Source organism: Hipposideros armiger, unplaced genomic scaffold (assembly GCF_001890085.2).
Source record: "Hipposideros armiger isolate ML-2016 unplaced genomic scaffold, ASM189008v1 scaffold_63, whole genome shotgun sequence".
Taxonomy (NCBI): Eukaryota; Metazoa; Chordata; class Mammalia; order Chiroptera; family Hipposideridae; genus Hipposideros; species Hipposideros armiger.
Genome location: NW_017731413.1, coordinates 654,222 through 680,476, shown reverse-complemented (window position 1 = coordinate 680,476; position 26,255 = coordinate 654,222). Strand labels below are relative to the sequence as shown.

The 26,255-nt window shown below is 35.6% G+C and overlaps 1 protein-coding gene across 1 annotated transcript; it reads left to right on the top strand.

Annotated features, from left to right (window-relative positions):
- The first annotated feature begins 4,705 nt into the window (after window positions 1-4,705).
- ACTR6 (actin related protein 6) lies at window positions 4,706-25,540 on the top strand. Its single transcript, XM_019641745.1, has 11 exons — window positions 4,706-4,847; window positions 6,702-6,819; window positions 7,335-7,403; window positions 8,713-8,836; window positions 9,997-10,132; window positions 10,223-10,279; window positions 14,410-14,508; window positions 14,602-14,680; window positions 19,264-19,435; window positions 20,900-21,038; window positions 23,756-25,540. Exons 1-11 carry the CDS (start codon window positions 4,780-4,782, stop codon window positions 23,883-23,885), a joined length of 1,191 nt encoding a protein of 396 aa, XP_019497290.1. The 5' UTR covers window positions 4,706-4,779; the 3' UTR covers window positions 23,886-25,540.
- Window positions 25,541-26,255: the final 715 nt, after the last annotated feature.

Genomic DNA, 26,255 nt, shown 5'->3' with positions numbered 1-26,255 from the left:
CGGGGGCGGGGCGGGGCACCACAGGCTTCCGGCAGACGCGGAAGTTATGCGTCCTTCATTCTTCTTCTACCCTTAGGCGGTGTCCGCGTTTGCCCAGACCTTGTTGGGAGCTTTGACTCCCGATCCCAAAACCTTCTTGGGCTGTAGTCCTCCCTCCCCACCTCTGGTCTGGTTCCTGTCTCCTTTACTGAGTCTCCTTCCGCATCCTATTTCTTTTTTATTTCCTCAGGATTTCCTCCACAAACTTACCTGCTTGCTTTGCTCTCTTTACCTACTCAGCTTTCTTCGTATTCATGTTTTAATTTCTTCTTCTTTGCTAAAATATTCTGCTCTCCCCTGGCTAAATGTTAATGTTTCCTCTGGCGATTCCAATCCTAAAGGAAGTAAAAGTTGACAATGTACCCTAATGGAGTACAGGACCTGGGAATTAGTAGACCTAAATTCAAGTCCTGGCTCTAGTATTTTTCTAGCTGTGTTAACCTGGACAAAATAACTTCCTTACTTTTAGCCTCAGTTTAATCATCTATAAAGTAGGTTAATAATATCAACCATATCCTCCTCACTAGGTTGTTGTATCTAATGAAATAAGGTTGTAGAATTCCACTTGAAAATTTCTATTAAAAGGAAGTTTTTGAAATAGCAGGGAGAGCTATTACAGCTCCACCCCTTCACCCTGCCCATCCCCAAACCAACATTTTTCAAAGGTGAAAATGATCACCCAGTGCTGTCTAAAAGAGGAAAAGAAATTATACTACCTCTGAGAGATGTATCAGGAAGATGTGTGGGTATGTGTTGGGTAGAGGGGGTAGTTTACATATAGTTCAACCTGTCCCTTTTTGAGAGAACAGAGGTGACTATTTACTCATTTAATATTTATCATGTACTATAAACCAGACACTGTTCAAATAATTAGGGTTGCCTAAACAAAAACAAACAAATGTTTCTGCCATCAAAGACTGAACAGCATAGCATGGAAGGTAAATTGCTAGTGCTAAGACCTTGAGCTCTGCCATTAGACTGGTTCAAATACTGGCTCAGCCACTTTGTAGCTGCGTAAACTTGGGCAAGTTTTTAAATCTCTCTCAGCTTCACTTACTACATAATGACTATTGGAGTAATGGTATCTAACTCAGAATATTGTGAGACTTAAATGAGACTATGCATATAAAATGAATGCCTAGCATAGGTCAAGCTCTTAATAAATGCTATCATCATCATTAACATAATTAAAAACAGGAACAAAATGCTATGAGAACACAGAGGAGGGAGTGATTCTATCTGGTTAAGTCAGAAATAGATTTATAGTGGAGATATTATTTCAAAGATGCAAATGTCAACTTAATGTGTTAAAAGAACTGGCCCTGAGGTTAAAGATTTTGATGTGAAACCTAGCCCTGTAGATTGTTAGGTATGTGATCATAGGAAAGAACGTGATTTTTTTTCCTGTGTGATCATAGGAAAAGAACCTCTGGAGTCTTGTGGTGCTATTTACCTTCATGAGGTTGTTGTGAGAATTAACCAAGCTAATGAAGCTAAAGTACTTAGAGGGTTACAGACACAATAAAATGGTAGCTATGATTATTAATTCGCTAGGCAGAAGAGGGTGTTTCAGCCAGGTGAAACCCAATTATGAAAAAGAACAGAAGTATCAAAGTTCATGGCTTCTAAATAGCAAGTGGCCTAATGTTGTGGCTAGAACAAAATGTGTATTCCTTTTCAAAGTAATCAGTATCAAATGAACCCCACAAGCTAATAATTGTAGTTATAGTATATTTTTATTGAGAAATACATGGTAATAATTTTAATTTTACTCTCCTTGGATTGAGAGAACACATAATGTCACAAAATCACCATAAATTCAGGGTTTAAAATTAATTTATGTTTTTGTTAATTGCTATTATCAAATTTTAAAAAAGCTAAAAACATGACTGTCATACAAATATATAATAAATATGCATCAAAGATTTATTAACTCGGGCTGGCCGGTTAGCTTAGTTGGTTAGAGTGCAGTGCTCATAATACCAAGTTTGCAGGTTCAATTCCCACATGGGCCACTGAGCTGTGCCCTCCACAACTAGATTGAACAACTACTTGACTTGGAGCTGATGGGACCTGGAAAAAACACTGTTTTGGGAAAAAAAAAAAAGATTTATTAACTCATATTAATGTAAGAGCTAACAAGATAGGATGTAAAGCAATTCACTTGTGACAAATATGTTGCACATGTTCATTATGTATTTATAGCAAAGTCGTATTTTTAACTACTTTAAAATTATACATTTCCAAAATATATATATTTGAAAAGTAGCACTTACATGCTTGAGATATTTATGCTAAAATCAGGAAGGAGGAAGTGAATAGGCTCAGAGCTTTTACTGAACAGTCAGTGCTGAAGCTGGCTCATGCTGGCTCATACTGGCTCACAAGAACCTACTGTGTGAGCCTGTCCCCAACTCTGTGTTCTGTTTGTGGTGACTTCAGTACAGCTTGAAATCAGCTATAAATTGTGATATAAATTGTGGCAATATTTATATCACAGAGAGTGGTAAACATTACAAATCAGGGCTTTATTTCCTGGAGATCGGGTTGCAAACATTTACCAGCACACACTGTGAGATGTGTTGAAGGGGGATGAGATTGCAAATGTATGCACATAATTTCATAGGCAATGTCAAGCCATGGAAGACTTGGAGAGTGAATTTGGGGAGGATGATCAGATTGCTGATTTAGAAAAATATTTGCTGATAATGAGGCTGGCAGTACAGAGGATAGGTCATAATGCGAAAAGAATAGAGGCAGGAAGGGCATTGAGAAGGCAATGGCATTTTCAGGTGAGAGATAAAACAGTTATCAATAGAAATGAAAGAAAGACAAGGGCAGGTTCCAGAGATTCAGTCAAGGATTGGAGTTGAAGGTAGTTGAGGTTTCTAAATAGCTTGGGGCATTGTGTGGATGTTGGGACAGATCACTAATTGAGATAAGAAATACAGGTAGAATTGGAAGTTTTGAAGATGAGCTTCAGTTTGGTAATTGTTGCTTTAAGATTATCTCGGGATGTCTGGGTAGAAACATTCAGGTTACAGTGGGAATGGAAATTCTGCTTTAGGATTTATCAGTGTTTAATGATAGCTGAAGCCAAGAACAAAAATGATTCTGATCGAGGAGCATGTAAAGGAAAGCAAAAAGAGAAACTTAAATGTGAAAGGGATGATGACCAGAAGGAGAGATGGGATTGAAAGAATGCATTTTAAAAGATAAGAGATGAATAGAAATGATGGCTGCTCTATGATGTAAGATTTATAAAATATTCTTTTCATGTTTGTAGTAAGGGATCTTATCGATATAATATTAGAGAAAACAGAATGACTAAAATTGGACATAATTTTGGACAATGACTTTTTTTTTTTTAGCTGAGCTATCCTGCCACCTGTTGGCAGCTCAGCGGCAGCTCAGTTCAGGCTGGGCATCGAACTGCTGTTGCTCAGAGCTTGCACTCTTGAGTGAGCTCTTAACCAACTGAGCCACTCAGCCAGCCCTTAATGACTTTTTTTGATACAAAGTGATATAGACACCAAAAGAATAGAGTGCCTAACTTCAAGCAGTTCGCCATTTATGCAAGTTAACAGAGAATGATCATATGTTAAAAAGATGATTGTGATGATGATGATGATGATGATAACTACTACCAGGTACTTGCCTTTCATCATTTACCCTCATAAAATAATTCTGCAAAGGGGCATTATTAATATCATTCCATTATACAGGTGAGGAAACTAAGGCATCGAGAGGTTAACTAACTTGTCCCAGCCATCTAGTAGCAAAGCCAGGATTTGAGCTATGAGTTTCAATTCAGAGACTGCACTCTTAACCATTATCTCTTTGATTTCAGTAATAGTTACCTACTTCATAAATTGTAAAGATCAAATTAGTTAACACATGTAAAGCTCTTAGAACAGTTTACCCACACTCATTAAGCACTGACTGTGTATTAATCATTATCATCTTCATCGCCCAAAGTTACACAGACATTTTGTGGCAGAGTCCAGATTCCAATACAAAATTCATTCTCTTAATCATTATGATACATAGGCGTTAGCCCAGAGCATTACAGGAACACAGAGGTACACCTAATTTTATGAAGTGTGTCAAACGTCGAGAAGCCTTTTTAGGTAAGATACAGAGCTCTGTCCTGAAGAACAAGCAGACTGGGAAAGAGTGTGAGTGTGAGAAAAAAAGCAAGGCGGTTGACGGAACAGCATATTAGTAATTAAGGGTGGTTAGATCCTACAGCAGGATGAGCAATGGCAGGGAATGAGGCTGAAGAGACCCCATGGTCAATGCCATGCTGCGTCTGGGGTGCACTTTAGTCTCCATAAATGTCACTGAACAATAAATACTTCGAACACACACACACACACACACACACACACACACACACACACACACACATCGATGTTCGCTGCAGGGGTTAGAAGAACGAGTCAGTTGACTTGCAGGAGCGAGTCAGTCTGTGAAGTAAAGGTCAAATGTGCAATAGGTGAAAAAGCACTACCACTCTAGGATCTCGCCACGACGTAAACGGCTTAGGCTTGGTAGCACAGCAAGAGTCTCGCGGATGACCCAGGCGGCTGTGCACTCTCCGGCTTCCGGCGTCCTCCGTTGCTAAGGGAGACCGGAAGCCCGCCCTTAAGCTCCGCCCGTGCAAACCATAGAGTGCCGGAAAAACTGTGAGCACAAGTGTCAGGAAGAGAAAGCTAAGGCAGTGTGTTTCTTGCTAAAATGACGACCTTAGTGCTGGATAACGGAGCCTACAACGCCAAAATTGGTTACAGCCATGAAAGTGTATCGTAAGTGTTCGTTTTCTCCGAAGGACAAGGCATACATGCCTAGTAGTTTCACATACTACGCTTCATCTAAGGACGTCGGTAAATTGCAGACGCCCCCGCGCGGCGGTAACCTAAGCCAGAGGGATGCTCTTGTTGGAACTGGGTGGTTGGGGTTAATTTGGGGGTACGCGGCCCCGGAAGTGGCACGTGTGTTTCGTTTTGTAACAGGAAGTTGCTCAGGAAAATAGGCTTCTAGAAAAGCGGTTCCTAACAAAGAGGTCTGTACACACAGTTAATCCGCAGGAATAGGGGGCAACATTTTGTATGTTTTCTTAGAGATGCGATTATAGCTTTCATCAGATCCTCAGAGGGTTCCTTGAGCTCCCCAAAATGTAAAAACCACTGTCTTAGTGGCTGGAGACTTTGAAGGCTTGTGTGTAAGCCCTTCGAAGTGTTCATTGGCTGACATGGTCGGTTATAGAGTCAATTAAACAAATACTACAATAGCATTCATAAAATAGATGTTTGCATAAAGAATAAGGAAATTTGACACGCTTTTCTTACGTTCAGAGAGGATTTTTTCCTTTTCCTTCCTGTTTTCTTTTTATAAGAGGACTGTCGAACTGCTTAGGAATGTAAATTGTTAGTCTTCTGAAAAATATTTATCAATGTATATCGTTGTTATCCTTTGACACAACAATTCTGTTATCAGTTACCTAAGGAGTAAGTTGCTTCGTAAGAGTAAATACGGGAAGCTCTCTATTATTTATAGACATCGTGTATGGTAGCAAAAAGAAAAAGACAAAGGAAGCAAGCTATTGCAAATAATGAAGAATTGCTTAAAATTATAATACAATCATAAGATTGACTACAATGAACGTTTTAAAATCATGTCCTCAAAGAGTATTTAAACAGAGAAGATGACAACATAGTAAATTAAGCATGTACAAAATAATTTTACAGTATTATATCAATATCATTTCCTCCCACCCCACCTCTCTCCACACACGTACACCTGTATATGATTGATAATGGATCTAGTTTGTCTTCCTAAACAGATTGTAAGTTCTTGGTGGACAGCAGCCATATTTAAAATTACTTCTTATTTCTGTATCCTGTAGCATCTTGCTGATTGAAAGTCTTTGACTTAATGGAAACTTAATTTTATGGCCAGAGTGTTGAACTTGTAAATTTTTTTTTTACCAGGATGGTAGTAAGAATTTCTGAATTAGTCTAACCACTATGTTGTACACCAGAAATTAATATAAAATAATATTGAATGTGAACTGTGATTGAACAATTAAGAAGGGGGGCGGAAGGGTGAAGGGAAATAAGAGGTTCAAATTTCAAGGTATAAAACAAATAAGTCATGGGGATGTAATGTACAGCATAAGGAATACCGTCAATATTGTGATTGCATGGTACAGTGTCAGATCGTTGCTGGATTTATCATGGTGATCGTTTCTTTAGGTATATAAATGTTGAATAACTATGGGGTACACCTGTAGCTAATATAATATTGTATGTTAGCTATATTTTAATAAAGATCTTTAAAAAAGAAGAATTTCCAAATTAAAGCCAGAAAGGCCAGAGACCTTACCTAAGTTCTGCTCTAATCAGTGTGGTGGCAGAACCAATACTCACATGTAAGGATTTCTTGAAGGTTATTTGAGAAAAATTAAGGTCCACTATAGAACTTTGTGTATACTAGAACCTGAAAAAAAAAAGGCATTTTTAAAATTATTTAAAGATAGAATGAGAAACACTTTTTTGGATCTTTTTTGGCATCCAGGATGATGGTTAAGTAAATGTATTTTTAGCAACTAAGTATTTAGTTATGTTATTTGTTTATATTATTTGTTTCTTTGTTTATAGGGTTATTCCTAACTGTCAGTTCAGGTCAAAAACAGCACGTCTTAAAACTTTTACTGCTAACCAGATAGATGAAATAAAAGACCCTTCTGGGCTCTTTTACATCCTTCCTTTTCAGAAGGTAATTCAATTATATGCCATTTCTAGCATTACAAACCTAAATTTAAAGATACTTTTCAAATGTATATATAAGATTTTGTATGTATGAAAATATTTTTAGATTTTTGAGAAAAAGTTATGTAAATTTAAAAAAATTCTTATTAAAACCAAAACTTGACATTGTCTCATTAAAAATAAATGACCATGATTTAGTTACTGATTGTGGGTATGGGTACTGAATTTTACTTGTTTGTGTTAAAGCTAAATGACATAAACATTTTAAAGAAAATAAATATGGAGAGGCATCTCCACAGACTGGTATGTCTTTTGTTCCCTTGACATTTTGGTTATTGTGAATTTGTAATTTTTTGAACTTTTAAAAGGAAGAAAACAGAATTGGTTTGAAATTCAAACAGCATTACATTGGTGAGGGTAACCATAAAGAGATAGAAGTCAGTGATTTAGAATATATTAATATGATTTTTTAAAATTGTTCAAATACTTTTGATAATTAAATTTATAAAAACTTTTTTTTAGGGTTACTTGGTGAATTGGGATGTTCAAAGACAAGTTTGGGATTACCTTTTTGGGAAAGAAATGTATCAGGTAACAAATTGGAGTATGTATTCAAAATTTCCATTTCCATGTCTTATTCAAATGAAAAGCTAGAAGTTATATTTTAAGATTTATAAACTTTTAAATATGTTTCAGGTATGTATTTAAGTCACTTCGTATATTGAGCCTAGCTTTGATTTTCAAAATACTAAATAAGTGCAAGTGAATAGAATTTTCATTTTGAAGTGAAATGTGAGATTGAGAAAAGATAGCTTGTATGAAACTCTAGATTAAACTTTTACTTCAGATTTCTAGTATTAGACCAATTCAATGTCTCATTTTTATTTTCATAATAAATATTTTTGTCTACGTATCTGAATGTATGATTATTACAATATGAAAAATGCGTACTTTAATGTCTATTGTTTGACTTTAGATATATTGAGAGAATGCAAATTTTAATGCTTCTTAGTGTGTGAGAGAGAATTATGTAAACATTAAATATCCTCAAGCTTCTCACCTTCGAACCTTCTTTTTTTTTTTTTTTCTTAAAGATTTTTTAATTGGGGAATTGGGGGAGGAGAACAGACAAGTTGCTGTCCTTTGGTTCTTCAGTCTAGTTGTGGAGGATGTTGCTTCAATGGCCCATGTTGGTATTATCATTGCGCTCTTCCCGGGTGAGGCAGATTGGTCGCCAGCCTCTGGCTGCTCACTGCTGCTCTTGGCAGCTCACATTGGCTGCCGGCCACACAGGGTAGCTTATGGCAGCCCACTGCAGCAGGGGCTGCAGCCTACGCTGTCACCGGTGACTCATGGCAGCCCAGCTCCAGGTTGAGCTGTTGTTCACCATTTTAGCTGTAGAGGGCAGTGTCACTGGCCCACATGTGGGATCCGAACCGGGGCCCTGCTGCTCAGAGCTGGCATCCCAATCCAGCCCTTAACCAACATGCTGCTTGGCTGGCCCCGAACTTTTTAAAACAAAATGACAACAGCCACAATGCTTGTAGTTATATCATTTATTACTTTTGCATAATTATCTTTAAACAGTTTGATAGTACCATTTTATTAATGCTACCATTAAGAGAGTTAAAATTGAATAATAGTTAAGTGCATGATTTTTGTAACCAGACTCCCAGGGTTCAAATTCTAGTTATGTTACTAACTAGTTATATGAATCTTGGTAACTTACTCAGCTCTTGTGTCCTTCAGTTTGCTCACCTATAAAATGGGTATAATAAGACCTGTTTCCTGTTGTGATTGGATTATTGTGAGGATTAAATAAGTTTGTTTATGTATGTAAAGCAAGTGTTTATAATTATAACTACAAAGCTGTAAAACTTGTGGGATTTTTTTCTCATAGGTTGATTTTTTAGATACTAATATTATTATCACAGAACCATATTTTAATTTCACTTCAATTCAAGAATCAATGAATGAAATCTTATTTGAAGAATACCAGTTCCAAGCAGTATTAAGAGTAAATGGTGAGTTAAAGTTTTGATTGAAATTGAGCTATATGAATATGAATAGAGTGAAGAAACACTTAAAATCCAAGAATATTGGGTGACATTCTTTTAGATTTGAAGGAAATAAAACATGGAATTTAAAAACTAGATGGACCCTTAGAGATTTAGTCAGACTTCTCTCACTTTACCTTTTTACTAATAGTGTATATTTTTCCCTAATGAAGTTACAACTAACCATGTATTTCTAATCTCTTAAACATTATTGTTTCTGAGGTAGATATCTTTTCTGTTACTGATGTTTTCGCCATTATTGTTGTTATTGATTGAAATAATGTTAATAATTCAGGCTGCCAACATCAGGAAAAAGAATCTGTAAACATCCTTCAGAAGTAAGTTTATTTAAGGTTAGAATTATATTACATGGCTGTACAGTGAAAGTATTCAGATATTTAGCTTGCCTAACTTAAGTCTACATGAGCAACGATGTCCTATAATAGTTAAGAGCACAATCTCCAGAACAGTGTTCTCAACCAAGGGTGGTTTTGCTCCTTGGGGGACTTTTGGCAGTGTCTGGAGACGCTTTTAGTTGTCACAGTTGGGAGGGTGGTACTGTCATCTAGTGGGTAGAGAACACAGACTGCTAAACATCTTACAATGCACAGGAAAGCCCCAAAACAGGGAATGATCTGGCCCCAACTGTCAGTAATTATAAGGTTGAGAAGCCCTGGCCTCGAGCCACACTGCCTAGGTTGCATCCTGGCTCTGCTACTTTCTAATGGTGTGACTTTGGACACGTTATTTAACTTCTCTGTGCCTCAGTTTCTATAAAATGGGACTGTTCTGAGGATTATAACACACCTACTCGTGGAGTTTAGAAGGGTGCCCAGTATGTAATAAATACTCAGTAAAATTATCTGCTGATAAAATAATTATAAGCTATGAAATTAACATTTACCTTAAAAAATTCACCACAAATTTATATTTACCACAACAGTATGAGGTTTCAAAGTTTAAGCACTGCCAAGAACTTGTGACAGAATTATGAATATGTATATAATTAACATTTTCCTTATAAAGTTTTTGTTGTTGTGCTTGCCTTAGTTTGCTACCTTTATTTATTGCTGTAAATGAATTATACTTTTATTTGATGTGTTTTTCTTCATCTTTTTTTTTAATAGCTGGGGCTCTCAGTGCACATAGATATTTTCGAGATAATCCTTCCGAATTATGCTGTATCATTGTAGATAGTGGATATTCCTTTACACATATAGTTCCCTATTGCAGAAGTAAGAAGAAAAAAGAAGCAATTATTCGGTGAGTTGCATTTAATTTTCATGCTGTTTCTTAGGATAAAACTGGAAAATGTGTGCTAAACTGAACCAAATTTGCATTATCCATTTTTAGGATAAATGTGGGAGGAAAACTCCTAACCAATCATCTGAAGGAGATCATATCTTACAGGTAATACTCAGCTGTGATTCTTTCAGAGGATATGGTGCTGGCAATGAATTTTTTCAAGCAATTTAAATTTTCCTTACCTTTAATTGTAGCTTTAGGTGGTAATTCTGTTATTACTCATAAAGCTAAATAGCATATGTAAATCCTAATGATATTCAAATTGAAATTTAGCATATAAAATGGTAGTTCCTACCAAAAAGAAATTTCCCAATTCTAGGGAGTTAATATATTAATAGTATTATAAAATTATAAATTGTACATGTAAATCATAAAACAAATTAAAAATGTGCATAAGGAAATAAGGATCTAAAAGGAAAATAAATCCCTGCCTCCCCTTTCCAGTTCTCATGTCAGTATACTATTTGAACTGTATTTACCTTTTATTTTTTAATTTCTATGAACCTTAATAATACATTGATATTTCTGTTTCTGATTAACCAGTATTAGTTGACTGTCCAGTATTTAAAAAGGAGGAATTAGTATACTTAGTTACCTTCTAACTTTTTTCCTGCCTCCTAAATTTTATTTATGCTATTATTTTAAATTTTACTGTGTTAAAAACGTAAGTAGAATTCTTAAACCTCACTTTCTTGCTAAATTAACTTTGGCTGGTATAATCCTAGCTCCCCTCTATGTTACATGAGAAAATGAGTGCATCTGCGTTTCCTTCTGCCTGTCCTCCCTCCTTTACCTTCTTTCTTTTGTCAGTTGTAACATTACTTTTCCCCCCCCAGTTTTATTGAGATATAATTCATGTACCATGCAATTCACCCATTCAAAGTGTACAGTTTTCATTGGTTTTTAGTATATGCATTTATCACCACAGTCAATTTTAGAACATTTTCGTTATCCCCAAAGAAATCCACTCCAGTTATCCCGAGTCATCCACTCAGCTCTAGTACATTTTTTAAAAACTTTTCTTCTGAAATAATTATAGACTCAGGAAGTTGGAAGAATGGTACACAGAGCCCTGTGTACCTCTAGAGACATCTAATATAACTAGTACAATATCAAATGGATAAAATTGACACTGGTACAATATTGTGAACCAGATTACAGATCACATTCACTTTTTAGCATTTTGTTCATGCATTTATGAGTGTGTAGTTCTTTGCGACTTTATCCCATGTATAGACTTTATCCCATGTATAAATTTATGTAAAACCACCTCAATCAAGACACAGAACTACTCCGTCACTCCCACGAACTCCTTTGAGCTACCCTTTTATATTTGCTTCCTTACCCCATCCCTGTTCCCTGGCAATCATTAGTCTGCTTTCCATTTCTAATAGTTTTGTTCGTTCAAGAATGTTACCAAAACAGAATCATATAGTATGTAACCTTTAGAGATTGACTTTTCACTCGGCATAATGCTATGCCATTTCTTCTTAATAACTGAGATTTAAAACATTTACACACTACTTTTTACTATAGTTAAGACTAATTATAGTCATTCTAAAATGGAATTTTAGATTAATTGTAAAATGGAACACTCAAATAGTATTTACAATATTATTATATAAATGTTATTCATTGCAGAACCAAATAGAATTGGGCTCAGTTTTGAAAAGTTTGGATATTTAGTTTCCCTCCCCTAGTCAGATTAGAAGTAACAAATTGGAAAGCAGAGAAGGTTGAGACAGATGAGAACATTAACCAAAACCCAGGCAGTTTTGTCCAGAGCCTGTACACTTAATCATCCCTCCATGCCGACTGAAAAAAAATGTATATATTTTGAAAAGCAAGGCTGTTGAAGTTCAACTTGAAGAGAATAAGCTGTAAAGAATACCTAGAAATATGTATGGAACAGAATAATAGTGACAGGAGACTTTCTGTAGTAGATGATAAAATGTTTTTAAATTGTAATAATTAAATTAAGGTGATACTTGTATGCAGGTTCACTGATCAGTGAAACCAAATAGTTAATCCTGAATCAAACTTTATCTGTAAAAAAAGAGCAGTATATGCTAAAGAAAACATCAGAAGCCATTGAGGAGGGGATTAATTATTCAGGAAAGAATACAGGGAAAGTTGGCTCTTCGTAGAAAAATTAAAATTTACTTTGCTTCATACACTAAAGTTCAAATGGATTTAAGACTTCAATATAAAAATAAAACCACAACAAGAAAATATTAACTGAGTTGCTAAGCATAAAAACAATAGCAGAAATAATAAAGGATATATTTTTCCTGTATACAACTTTCTAAAAAATAAACTTTTATTGAAGTAAAACATAAATACATACATACAGAAAAGTTTACAAACCTTGAGTGTACAACTCAATGATGATGCCAAGTAACCAGAACACAGTTCAAGCAGAATATTACCATCAATCTTAACTTCCCTTTTGTTTCTTTCTAGTTTGGAAAAACCACTGAATGCTAACAGGATAGATTTTTCCAGCCTTTGTGCTTCAGTACATAAAAAAATTTAAACCTTATGTACGTCAAAAGTCTTTGTAAACAAAACTAAGGTAAACATAAACTTGAAAAAATAAACCCGAAACCCATATTTGGGAGGTTTTCTTTAATACATTAAGAGCTCTTATCCATCCATAAGAAAATTACCCGGGTATAAAATGGTTAGATAATTCTGAGAAAACATATGGTCAGTGGCAAGGATAGATAATCATTAGAGAGTTACATACAATCAAAGGATAAATACGGATAATTCTGGGACGTAAAAAATGTTAAACAGCTATAGTAATTACAGATTCAATTCAAATATTGAGCATTTGTTTAGGAGGTTGGGATATATGAGTTAACAAAACGCAAGAATTCTCCCTCATGGCACTTAGTAGAGAAGTGCACATTAAAATACTATTTTTACAATCCAGATTAATAGAATTTTTTTCAAAAGATGACTTTGCAGATTTGTGATGACACTCTTATTTGCTGCTGATCAAAGCATAACTTGAAAAAACTTTTCTGGTAAATAATTTGGCAGTATACCAAGAGACTAAATGTATTTTATATTCTGTGTCCTAGAGTATGAATAAATAATGAAATAACCAGAGATATAGATACAAATACCTATATTTCATTGTTTCTGAGTTGTACTTTTTTCACATTTTAACCTCTGAAATTGAGATGAATTTTCCAATCATTGGTACCTTAGAATTGTCTTAATTAGCATTTTTTTCTTCTCATTGGTACTATTGTGCACCTTAGAGAAAGTGGAGTATGGTGTATATGAAGATGTTTGTTATAACAAAAGCAAAAAGATAGAAGCAATAATAATGTTTTTTATTTTATTGAGTACAGGGACTATGCTAAAAACTTTAAATGTATGATTAGAATCATGTACTTATTACAGCTGTGTTAAGTAGGTGATCTTACTATCTTTTTAGTGTTGAAGACATTGAGTTCCAAAGAGGTAAATAAAGTAACTTGGCTAAGTTGCAATTAAACCTAAGTCTCTGACTCCAGAGTCCATATTTATAAACACAAAAATATTTTTCCTCCCAATTTTAAACTTCCAACATTAGAAATATTGATAAATACATTTTCATAGACCCCTCTGAATATTACAGGGCAGTAAAGAGTCATTTTCAAAGAATTTGTAATAGCATAAGAAAACATTCATGAGATAATGTTTAGTCTGAAATGTGAAAAGTAAACACATATATCATCTCACTGCAGGGAACAACATTCAAAGGAAATAACCTCACATTTTTGTTTGTTTTTAAAAAATCTTTATACATTAAGTCTGTGTTTTCTTTGATTCTCTCATCAAATATTTATTAAGCATCTACTATGTACCAGATACTGTGTGCTGACGCATAACACTTATATAATTATAAAAGACAGTGCAAAAAGTTAAGGCAAGATTCTATTCAGAACGGTTAGAGGAAAAACTTTGCTCTTTAATTGAATAAACCTTACCACTGAAGACCCCTGTTTTCAATTTCCTTCTGCAAACTACACTAATACTTGCCCTCAGAGAGACAGTGTGGCGATTACATAATATAATAGAAATGAATATCCCATAAAGTTACAAATATTTTACACTTTCAAGAATTTATTTTAAAAAATTAGGTACCTAAAAGTTTAATTCCAAAAAAATAAGTGATAATTATAAGTTATATTATAAATTTTTCCATTTTAAATGTTATAATTTTTATTTTTGTTTAGACAGCTACATGTTATGGATGAAACTCACGTAATTAATCAAGTAAAAGAAGATGTATGCTATGTGTCTCAGGATTTTTATAGAGATATGGATATTGCCAAGTATGTATAATGGTCATCCAAGAATTGGGAAGTTGATTCTTGGGTAATGTTACACATTGTTAAAATATTTCATGTCTCTATTTTGTTTTTCAGGATGAAAGGAGAAGAAAATACAGTAATGATAGATTATGTTTTGCCTGACTTTAGCACAATTAAAAAGGGCTTTTGTAAGGTAATTTGAAAAATCCTCAATGATATTTCTTCAAGCGACCACAGATTTAAGCATCCAGCTAGGCTTGGCGGTCTTACAGTGTTATTGACCACTGCCTTCCAGGTGTTCATTTCTCCAGGCACAAGTGCATAAATGATGAATAAACACGAGTACCTCACTAAAGTTTAAAAAAGGAGCTGTTGGTCAAATGATACCATATGGACAGATCTGGAGAGAAACAGTATTATTACCTGTGTTATGGTTAACCCTCTTCTGTTTACTTAAGGATTCGTTTAAATCCAGTTAGAAGTTGGTTATTTGCCTGTTGTGAATATTACTGATACAGCTGACCTGGGGCCGAATTGTACCCATGTTTGCTTGGTCTGACATGATCAGATTCTAGTTGGAAAGGGCAACATCCAATGCACTTTCAAAGTGTTGAGAAGCATTTTGTCTTGGATGTCAAAATAATTTCCCCTTACTTTTGATCAGCTCAGGTAAACTATCAGTTCTATGTTTGGATAAACGCGAAGTTTGCCCTTCTAGTTATTGGCTTGATGAGGACATTAAAAATCTTTGGTAAGAAATGTAAGTATATTTGCACAAGGAGACATTTATGGTAGTTTTCATTGCAGTATAATTACAAGAGTGAAAAATTGGGAAGAGCCTAAATATCCACTAAATAGAAGAAGAATACGTTTTTGTATATTCATATTATATAATAAGCAGTAGTGAAAATGAAATAGAGCTACATGATCACCATGGATCAGAAACATGTTTCTGTCTAAAACATTTAAAACATAATAATGTCTAAAAGCAAGTTTTAGAAGGATATATACAGTTTCAGGCTATGCAGAATAAGTTATGTTTAGGAATACATAAGTATGAAATAGAAGTATAAATCTATATATGAATGATAACACAAAATTTAAAAGGGGAGTGTTACTTTATCTTTAAAGTTGCATTAAACTGGTTGATAGATACATGGGTTTTACATGATTATACTGCTTTGTATGCCTGAAATGTAAAAAAAAAAAATCTGACCAGATTATTGAGGTGAAATACAAATCAATTCAGAGAAGCCTACCCAGTGTCTTATAAAACTGAAATCATCTTGCAATATCCTTAGAAACAGATCCGTGTGGAATGACCTAGGCTGGCTTTTAGAAGTGGGAATTGGGACCAAATTTATGGAATTATGGGATCAGGTTACCAAGAGGACATGAACTGGGGAGAGAAACTGGAAACCCGAGTCCTACATAAGTTATGGAATGTGTGTTTTTATCTTTATAAGACAAGGAAAATTGCTCCAAACAAATGGACATGGAGCTGGTTTCTTATTAAGCACATTTGATGATCCTCCTATATGATAGCTGATTAAAACACTCCAGTGATGTAAAATGCCTTAAGGCCAGTTTATAGCACTCTGTAGTTAATGGTGGATGTAAAGTAATCCATAACTCTGCAGGGCTGGACCCTGGTAAGTGTCAGCGATTCCCACCTTCTCCAAACCGGACTGGTCGTTGGAATCCTCTGGCCACTTGGAGAACAGTCGGTATTCATGTTCTCAGTTCCTGTCCCTAGAAAGGCTTAGTGCCTGAGTTTGAAATCTTAGGCTTACTTTTAAAAAAAGAAAAAGGCTCCTTCAGATGGTTGGACTGTCAACTGGGTTTGGAAATCTTTCTCTTTTTTAAAATGTAGTTCCTTCCTACCCTGCAAATGACAGCCTGCCAGTTTATTGGATATTATCTGCTAAACTGCCAGTTTCCTCCTTGCCAAATCATAGGCCTTATTTTCTCAAATCTGCACCTTTCATAGTGAGCCAGCACAGGTGTGGTTCTTCCAGTTGACCATTGTTTAGTCATTATCTTTGGAGAAAAAAACGCAGAAGCCACGTTATTTTGTTTGCAACTCTTTCATTGGCTGTTGGCCTTGTAATCAGAATCTTCTTGTGGACGGTGCTCCTTTAACTCAGCATAAACTTCTTGTTACTTGTATACTTTAGTATCAGTTGAGTGGACAGAGTCAGTTGGACTGGACTTTTGCCACATGATGGAATGTTACATTGAATGTCTGTTCCAAAAATAGTGGTTTAGCCTTTTCCTTGTCAATATTAAAATTTATACATTATTCGCAATGCACGTTAAATCATGCATATCATTTCATAATTTTTAAAATTTAGAAAGTTATATTTTGTTCATGTTAAGATTACTCTTAAGATGTATTATTTTAAATTTAATGCTTGATTAACTTGTTTTCGTTGTTGCCTAATAACTTTGATAACAGCTGATATTTATGAAATTAGAAAAACAATACTACATACAATGAAGAAGAATTAAATTCATTTGAGAGCCTTTATACTTAGAATAGTGTTAACATTTGGGCTTTGATAGTTTGTCCAAGAATATTTTTAAGTACTTGGGGAAAAGTTACAACCTTGATTTTCTAGTGATAGTAGTAACAATAACAATAAAAAGGTCTATATCATCATCACTGATTACAACACATAGAAATTCTAGTTTTATCTCATCAGAAAATGTAAAATGCTCTTGACAGACCTAACTAAATTGAGAAAATAATTAATGATTACCATGTTCTGCAGAGCCATTGTAATTTAAACTGATCATTTCTTTCATGCATCCAGAATGAAATTTATGGGGGCTGTGCAGTAACTATGGCCTACATTGACTAAAATAGCAACTCTCAGCAGCCCTTATAAATTCCCTCATTTTTCTGTGTCTAAAAAAAGTTTTTGGAATTGCACTCTTAAAAGCCAACTATGTGCAGTTCCAGATTACATATTAACAGTTAATGGCTTTAGAGCTACAATAACATTCAACAAGGATATCTAGTTCTAGCACTTTCCCTTCGTTAGATATTTGAGCTTGGGTAAGTCACATGATCCTCTTCTGTAAAATCAGAGCTATGGACTAGATAACCTCTCATTTTTGGCAACTGAAATTCTCTAAGTTTGCAAGGTAATTTCAGGTATTGGCAAAATGAGTTTTGTCCTTTCAACTCAAGCCAATATAACTTTTAAATGAATTTATGAAATAATAGGAAATATTTTTTATTCTACATGAGAAAGAGTATTTTATCTGAGAAGGAATACTATTCTTTTCTTTGCTAGTATAATAAGTTTGAGTTAAAAGTGATTCGTAGTTTGTTCTTCCTAGAGTCATTTGAATATTGTTTAATTTTTATGATATTTTTATTTAAAAATAATGTTTCGAGCATGGAATTTACAAACAATTGGGAAAACATTGTTGGCTTACATGCCATTGCTCAAGAGCTTATCGAATACTTATTGTGTACCAGTACCATGCTATGCTAGGTAGTGGCTATGTGATGGTGTACAATACGGACTGTGAAGCATAATACAGGGTGATGGTAGAGAGTAATGGAGGGATCTTTTATTAGAATCAGAAAAAGCCTCTCTGAGGAGGCCGAAATCTGAACAGAGAGGAGATGACTGATTATATTAAAGAATCTTTAATAATCTTTAGATACATTACTCTTTAATAATAAATTATTAATATTTCACTTTTTAAGTATTGGTATACTTACATAAAGGATTGGGGTGTACCCTGTTATGGGAGGAAAATTGCTTGTATGAGTCAAGTGAAGTGAATGTCTATAACTGAATCTAGAAGAGCTAATGATTCTTAGTCGAATTGTGAGGAACCATTATTTTAATGATGTAGGATGTTACAGAAGGAGATGATTTTTTTCTGGCCCCGTCAGGAACCACAGATGGATGGGTTAGCAGAAAAATAAAGAGAATTTCAGTGATAATGCCCAAAGCCTCAATCATTGAGAAGCCGATTTTCAAGTAGAGATTAATCTGAACTCACTCTACTATTATAGGTAGATTATGAAGGAGTTCCCACTCCTTGGTTCTTTTTTTTTTTTTTAAGATTTTTATTGGGGAATTGGGGGATGGGAACAGTGCTGGGGAATCAGGGGAAGGGGAACAGACAAGTTGCTTTCGTTTTGTTCTTTAGTCTAGTTGTGGAGGACGTTGCTTCACTGGTCCAAGTTGGCACCATCATTGCGCTCTTCCCGGGTGAGGCAGATCAGTCGCCGGCTTCTGGACGGCTGCTCACGGTGGCTGCTGGCCACTCACTGCGGCTGCTGGCTACACACGGTAGCCCATGGCAACCCACTGCAGCAGGGGCTGCATCCTATGCTGTCGCCGGTGACTCACAGCAGCCCAGCTCCAGGTTGAGCTGTTGTTCGGCATCTTAGCTGTAGAGGGCAGTGTCACTGGCCCTCATATGTGTGATCCAAACCGGGGCCCTCAGGCATCCGAAGCCAGCTCTTAACCAACGCGCCACTCAGCCGGCCCTCCTTGGTTCTTCTTTCTTGCTGTATTAAAATGTGTGGAATGAAGCCAGATTATCTCTGGGGGAATAGTACATTCGAGTCAATAATTACTTATTTTTTATAGTTTAGGCAACAGGAGAGAAGGCCACATTTTTCTGAATTTGACAATCCTGACACTTCCAAGAACATGGTTACTATATTAGTATTACATATTTCTAAATGTTAGTCATGTGAACTAGATAATTTAGCTTAAACTTTTTATCTTGTTTTTCTTTAAGCCAAGGGAAGAGATGGTGTTAAGTGGAAAATATAAATCCGGGGAACAAATTCTTCGCCTGGCCAACGAGAGATTTGCTGTTCCAGAAATACTCTTTAATCCTTCTGATATAGGCATTCAGGAAATGGGGATTCCAGAAGCTATTGTCTATTCAATTCAGAACTTACCTGAAGGTACATAATTAAAATATTGAGTAGTAATGATATATTTAAAATATCATAAGCTCTATGAACCCTAGAGAAGTCATCTGTTTCTTCTAAATAATTTCAGCAAATGGCAAGTCTGTTTTATTTGTAGAGATTTCCAGATCCAATAGTGGACTTGAATGATTCTTACTTTATTGGTCCTAGATTATAAATTTGATATAGGAAAAGTCATTGTGGTCCACTTAAACTTAAATAAATTCATCTCTCCATGAGTATTAGATTGCCATATCCATTTTAGAAAAAGTTTTAATTTAACCCAAATTTTCACAGACTAGAAATTTATACTTAGTAATTTAATGGTTTTTAGCTGTTGATGGGACTGATTTGTTCTTTCTGTTGTGTTTAGATTAATCCATAGGAAGTTAATTTTAATGAGATTGAAGTATGGTTCTTCACAGTGATGTCTAGGTTCTTCTGAAACATTTAACTAAATTATGTTCAGTGTCTTCCTAGTTCGTAAGGAACAGCCTAGGCATTGGGAAAAATGTAGCACATGAAATACCCTTTCTTCCCATTTAAAAAAAAAAGAATGAAAAAGAACATTACATAATACCATCACCCTAATATAATTATTTCACAACTATTTTAATATTAATATTTGAAACTAATTTCACATTTTATATAAAGTTACAGTCATGAGGTATATAGCATTTTGTCCTACATTGCTTTAATGTCGTGTCATGACGCTCAATGTCAGTCATTAAGGGAAGCTGTTTCTTGTTTTGTGAACAGAAGCATTAAGTGGGGTGGCCAGTACCTAATTATTGTAGTTCTTGATGAATTTCCCAGTGGTGCTTAGTAGGCTTTTAATACTGGCTAACCATATGGCATTTAGTGTTTGCCATCATGTAACCTTAATGAGCATAGAACATTTCCTTTAAATATTATTATACATTATGAGTATTTTTCACTATCAAATGTAAGTATTGAACAGTGCTTATATAAATATCTGTCTCAATATATTTATTGAGATAACATGGAAATTTGGATTCCTAAGTTAAAATGTCACGAAGGACCTTCTTTTTTATCCTTACACTAGCTCACAATCTCAGCTGATAGAAAGACCCCCTCCATTTTAGGGAAGAACAATTATAATTATCAAATGTCAGCTACTAGAATGTTATTCATTTATGTACGGCTTACATGTGTAATATAAAAAGTAGCGAGTAGTTCAGCCTCTTCATCTTAGCCCTTTTAAAGATCTATGAGGTCATATTTCTGTTTAATGTATCTATTTGTCTAAACTATAACCTGATTACAGAATCTTAGAAATTATCATTTATATGGTCATAAAAAGTATGGTTTCTGAACAGTAACTATAGTCCCTAATCGCTTTTACCTAAGCCCTCATCCTTAGCATTCCAGAAAGATAAGCAAACAGATTTTCTAATGCCTTTTTTCTTCCCTTTCTCCTTTTTTTTTCTTTGAAAGAAATGCAGCCGCATTTTTTTAAGAACATTGTTTTGACAGGAGGAAATTCCCTTTTCCCAGGATTTAGGGATCGGGTTTATTCAGAAGTTCGATGTCTCACTCCAACCGATTATGATGTTTCTGTTGTGCTGCCTGAAAAGTAAGTGTTGGCTTATATAGAAACAAAACATGGAAGTCATTTTGTAGATAAAGTGGTCTATAGGCAGACTTGAGTTTAAAACCTGGTTCTACTATGTGGACAGGTTTATTTCCCCTTTGGGATCCTCATTTTCCTTTTCTCAGAAATTGAAAGGATAAACCTTACATTTCAGTGGATTAAATGGGATGAAGTATGGAAAGTGCCAACCATAGTGGTTTGTACATAATGGACATTCGGTTAATGTAAGATCACTTCCCTACAGTAAGTCAGTCCTCATTCCTAAGAGATTTTTATAGGCAAAGCAATTAGGTTATTATCTACTTGAGTTATCTGAGACGTGTCATTTCTTGAGTTTCTATCCAGTATAGAAATTTAAGAATTGAACCATTAAGGTAAATTATGTCAGGAGCATTTGAGACCTTGCTTCCTGGCAATTGTCATCAGTTTTGGTTCAAATAAACTCTTATAAAAATTTTTTTAAAAAAGATAAGGTATGTCAGTTCATAAGTTGTTTTGGAATGTTTTAAAATAATTAAAAAAAAATTTTTTTAAAGATTTTATTGGGGAATTGGGGGAGTGGAACAGTGTTGGGGAATTGGGGAGGGGGACCAGACAAGTTGTTGTTCTTCAGTCTTTGTTGTGGAAGGCTCCAGTCGCCATCTGGCTCCTGTCGGCAGCTCGTGGCCTCTGAGCTCAAGGTGCTGTGTTCAATCTTAGTTGCAAGTGGGCATAGCCACCATCCCATGTGGGAGTTGAACCAGCAGCCTTGTTGTTAAGAGCGCATACTCTATCCACTGAGCCATCCGGGTGGCAGCTCAGCTCAAGGTGCCGAGTTCAATCTTAGTAGCGGGTGGGCATAGCCCATCATCAAACAGGCAATCTTGTTGTTATACCAGCAGAGCCATCCTGCCACCTGTTGGCAGCTCAGCTCAGGCACAGCGTCACTAGCCCATGTGGGAATTGAACTGGCAACCCTATTGCTCAGAGTTCGCGCTCTTAAGCCAACTCTTAACCAACTGAGCCACTCGGCCAGCCCTAAAATATTTTAAGTTAACTTTTACACTTAACAGATCTTGCTTAAATTTAAAAATGTGTTATCCCGCATTGTATTAGAAAAAGCAGATATCATTATTTCTACTATAGTGGTAAAAAAAGTTAAGGTAGAATTTTAGAGCTGTAAGAAAGGCTTACAGGTCACCCTGTTCAATGTTCGTACTTTGTAAATAAACCAGGGCCCATGAGTTGGCAGAGGCCTTACAGTGAGTTAATAGCAGTGACCACAGTAAAACCCAGTTCTCTTTACCTTGAGACAGGAGCTCTTCCCAAATATGTGTCTAAATATCCTCTCCTTCCAAGTCTTAAGTGGCAGAATTGCATATGAAACCCTACCTATCTGACATTTAGAGTTTTGTTTTAAAAGCTAACGTAGAATTTTTCAAAATCTATAGCAGTTAATGGAAGGCCCTTATCTGATCACTTAGTCTCATAGCTATCAGATAAAATAATAAACATCCATTAGATATTGAAATGATTTTTATCAGCATTAATGTTCATATACTCTTTAGAGCATGAAGCATACTGGATTTTTATCCTTCATTTTAAATGAAGGTTATGCACACATTACAGGCCAAGGGATCCACAGAAACAGCTTTATTCTTCATTTATGCACTAAATCTTGATTGCACATCTAGTGCTTGTATATGTATACGTACACACACACACACACACACCAGGGGTGCCAAAAAAATGTATACACATTTTAGGAGATGTTATCTATGCTCAAGCCTACAGTAGTTCGCCATAATCAGAAGTGTCTGGACACTGATGGTAACCACTTTGAGCACCTCTTGTAATTGCAGAAGTCAAACATGACTTGTATTCATCTTTTGTTATTGGTATCTATTGAGTATTACAATTAATACAGTTTTTTCCTTTTTTAAAATGTGTATACATTTTTTTTGGCACACACATTTTTCCCCCCTAAGGTTAGAAATTCAGTAAATACAAAACATTTGTTAACTTTTTAAATTGTTTTTCAGATTTGAAACTGAGTTGGGGATAGAGGAACAGTAGAAATAGAATTGAGTCATAACACAAAGTATAAACTGATTATAGATAAAACCAAAGTAAATCTTTAAAGTGCACTAATTTTACTTATTGTCCATGCCCTACCATGTAACTCTTTATCATGAACTGCATTTTCTAAATGTCTCATTTATTAAAGGCAACAAAGTATAGCAGCAAAGCACAGACTGTGTGAAAATAGTTCAGGGTCAAATGCTAGTTCCAGACTTAATCTCTCTGAACCTCATTTTCCAAATCTATAAAATGCAAGTTATAATAGCTATTTCATGGATTACTATGTGAATTAATGAAATGACGTATCTTTGCCACACACAGAAGTTAGACTCGGTTATTATGTCATTTTTTGTTTTAGGCATTTTTGGTCTTTTGCTTGTATTCTTGTTTTTTATTAAAAGTAGAAAGTCCATAAGTCCAGGGCACTAGAAAAAAATCAAAAGTACACTTACTTATAGTTGTGACCAAAGTTCTTTTTTCTGAGTTTGCTTTACTCCTATGAAGTGTATGCTTATTTTCACACTTTAAATGATTTTCTGTTAAATCAGGTTGGGTAGAGATTCCCACATGTTAGTTACTAATTAATGTTTCAGTTCTATAAAGCCATCTGGGTTCATTTATTTTACCTTTATTTTTAGCCCTATTACTTATGCCTGGGAAGGTGGAAAATTGATATCAGAAAATGACGATTTTGAAGATATGGTGGTAACAAGAGAAGATTATGAAGAAAATGGACATAGCGTCTGTGAAGAGAAATTTGATATTTAAGAAACATTTCTGAATGAACCTTTTGCCTAGTTGTGACAAAGATTTAATTTCAGTGTTCTTTTTAAAAGGAGGTTCAGAACCTGTGTTACCTTTCATCTTAAGATAAAGTCTTAACCTATGTAAATACTTCGCTTGCTCCATGGGTAATTTTTCAAAGGCTTCAAAGCTAGGTTATTAAGTAAACTAACTCAGCCCATATTTGCGTTTCGGACCTAGACTGCCATCACAATGCTTATGCTGTTTCTGAGAGCAGGTTTTCTTTCATTAGAAGATGAAAGATTGAATGCGTTTTAAGTTTAATTCTTCATAGCTGAAAGCAGAAACTTAACTGTCTCACTGGTCAATTTTCCTAGAAGGTAGTTTTGTGTGACTGTGACTAGGAATGGGCCATTTCTTTTAGGTTGGTGTCATTTCTTTCTTTTTTTTAGAATTAAGTATTTTAAAGTTTTCATTTTTATTTGTATATACAAAAGTTGGAAAGACTAATCTTGTGGGTGTTTAATGTTTATTTTTTACGCAGAGTAAGTTTGTAAGGGTAGGCACTAAAAGCATTTTTGCTCGTACTGTGTTGGCAGAAGTGTATCATTATTTCACTCAATAAAACTGGTACAGTTTTTAGGTTGGAAAGAAATTTGAAGTTAACTTGGGGTTGCTTAAAAACTCTTGATACAAATGTCAGTGTTTAGTTTTAAAAACGCTTATATAATCCTCAGTAAGCATATTAAGGTGGTAAAGGCTATGGCTCTCCAATTTAAGGAAACAGCTATCAGTGACCTTAATGAGTGGATCGGGTAGGCTTCTTTGATTGCAAACAGTAGAAACTCATTTGGGCTATTCTAAGCCAAACAAAATTTATCAGCAGGACCGAGGACAGCTCATAAAAATTGAAGAAAAGGCTGGACCAGCAGTCTTAGAAAGAATAAAAACCAGATAATCTTAGGAATTGAGGGACAGTCCTTACAGAGCACTGCCGTCAAAATACTTCAGCTTCTGTATTTTCTATCTTGTGTTATTGTGCTCATGAATCAAATTCCTCCCAGTCTCCTTACCCTAGTTAGGATTATGCGCCTGCCCCATGGCTTTGGGGACTTTGACAGTCTACTAAGATAGCCTGCAGTGAAAAGAGGTAGTTTCCCAAAGGAAAGTCAAGGTGGAGAGAGAGATGCTGGATGGGGTGAAGGCGCTGTCTACTACAATCATATTTGGATTGTGTTGGGTTAGGGCCTGGTCAGTCCTGCCTAGACCAAGGCTGGTTGTCATTATAGAATTGCAATTGATTGTGTTTGTGTGATTCCCAGTTCCTAGCATATAATCTGTGGACAGTGTAGCAAAAAGATGCTGGTACCATAAAAGAATTTTTGCAACCATGCAGTATAATAGTGCTAGAATTTCAAGGTGATGTGCTTGGAGGTAAAGAGATAAGCCCCCCCATAACCCCCATTTAAAGGGCTTTCCTTGACTTGTCAGAACCTCATCTTGGACAGGCAGCATACTGTCATCACCAACCAGGGTGTTCTCCCCGTGAGAAACTGGGGCATTCCTCAAAGCTGCATTCCCCAAACATGCCCCAGCCTGAAGTCTTCTGTTATGTCCTGCTGAGAATGATGGCTGTGTGTTTACATCCTTACTACAGTAAACTGTAATTTCTGTATACAGTGTGGGTCTCAGTGCTCATTTTTTGTTTTCTTTTAAAGGTTTTTATTGGGGAATTGGGGCAAGGGGAACAGACTAGTTGCTGTCGTTTTGTTCTTCAGTCTAGTTGTGGAGGATGTTGCTTCACTGGCCCAAATTGGCACCATCATTGGGCTCTTCCCGGACAAGGCAGATCAGTCACTGGCTTCTGGACGGCCACTCACAGCAGCTGCTGGCCGCTCACGCTGGCTGCTGGCTACACACCGTAGCCCATGGCAACTCACCTGCTGTCGCCGGCGACTCACGGCAGCCCAGCTCCAGGTTGAGCTGTTCAGCATCTTAGCTGTAGAGGGCAGTGTCACTGGCCCTCATATGTGGGATCCGAACCGGGGCTGGCATCCCAAGCCAGTTCTTAACCAACACGCCATTCAGCCGGCCCTCAGTGCTCATTTTTGAGACACTAAAAATTCATTTCTGAAATCAATGAACATAGACCCCCCCCCCGCAATCCTTTTCTCTAGCATCAGAGATCCCATGAATTTCAACACCTAATTTTGAAGCTTTATTTCTAGAGATAATATTTCTAGAGATATACTATACAGTATGTTGATTTCAAAGAGCACATTTAACATTAGCTCTAAATAATAACACGAGGTGATGCATTAAAGATTTCTCTTAGTGTGGAAAAAACATTCAGGATTTCAATTTGAGATTTACTAGAAGTAGAGAGAGAAATTA

Coding starts and splice junctions, on each gene's coding strand:
- ACTR6 (XM_019641745.1), top strand. CDS start 4,780: ATGACGACCTTAGTGCTGGATAACGGAGCCTACAACGCCAAAATTGGT. Junction 14,509..14,601: donor AGAGATATGGATATTGCCAA/GTATGTATAATG, acceptor TTTGTTTTTCAG/GATGAAAGGAGAAGAAAATA. Junction 19,436..20,899: donor AATTCAGAACTTACCTGAAG/GTACATAATTAA, acceptor TTTCTTTGAAAG/AAATGCAGCCGCATTTTTTT.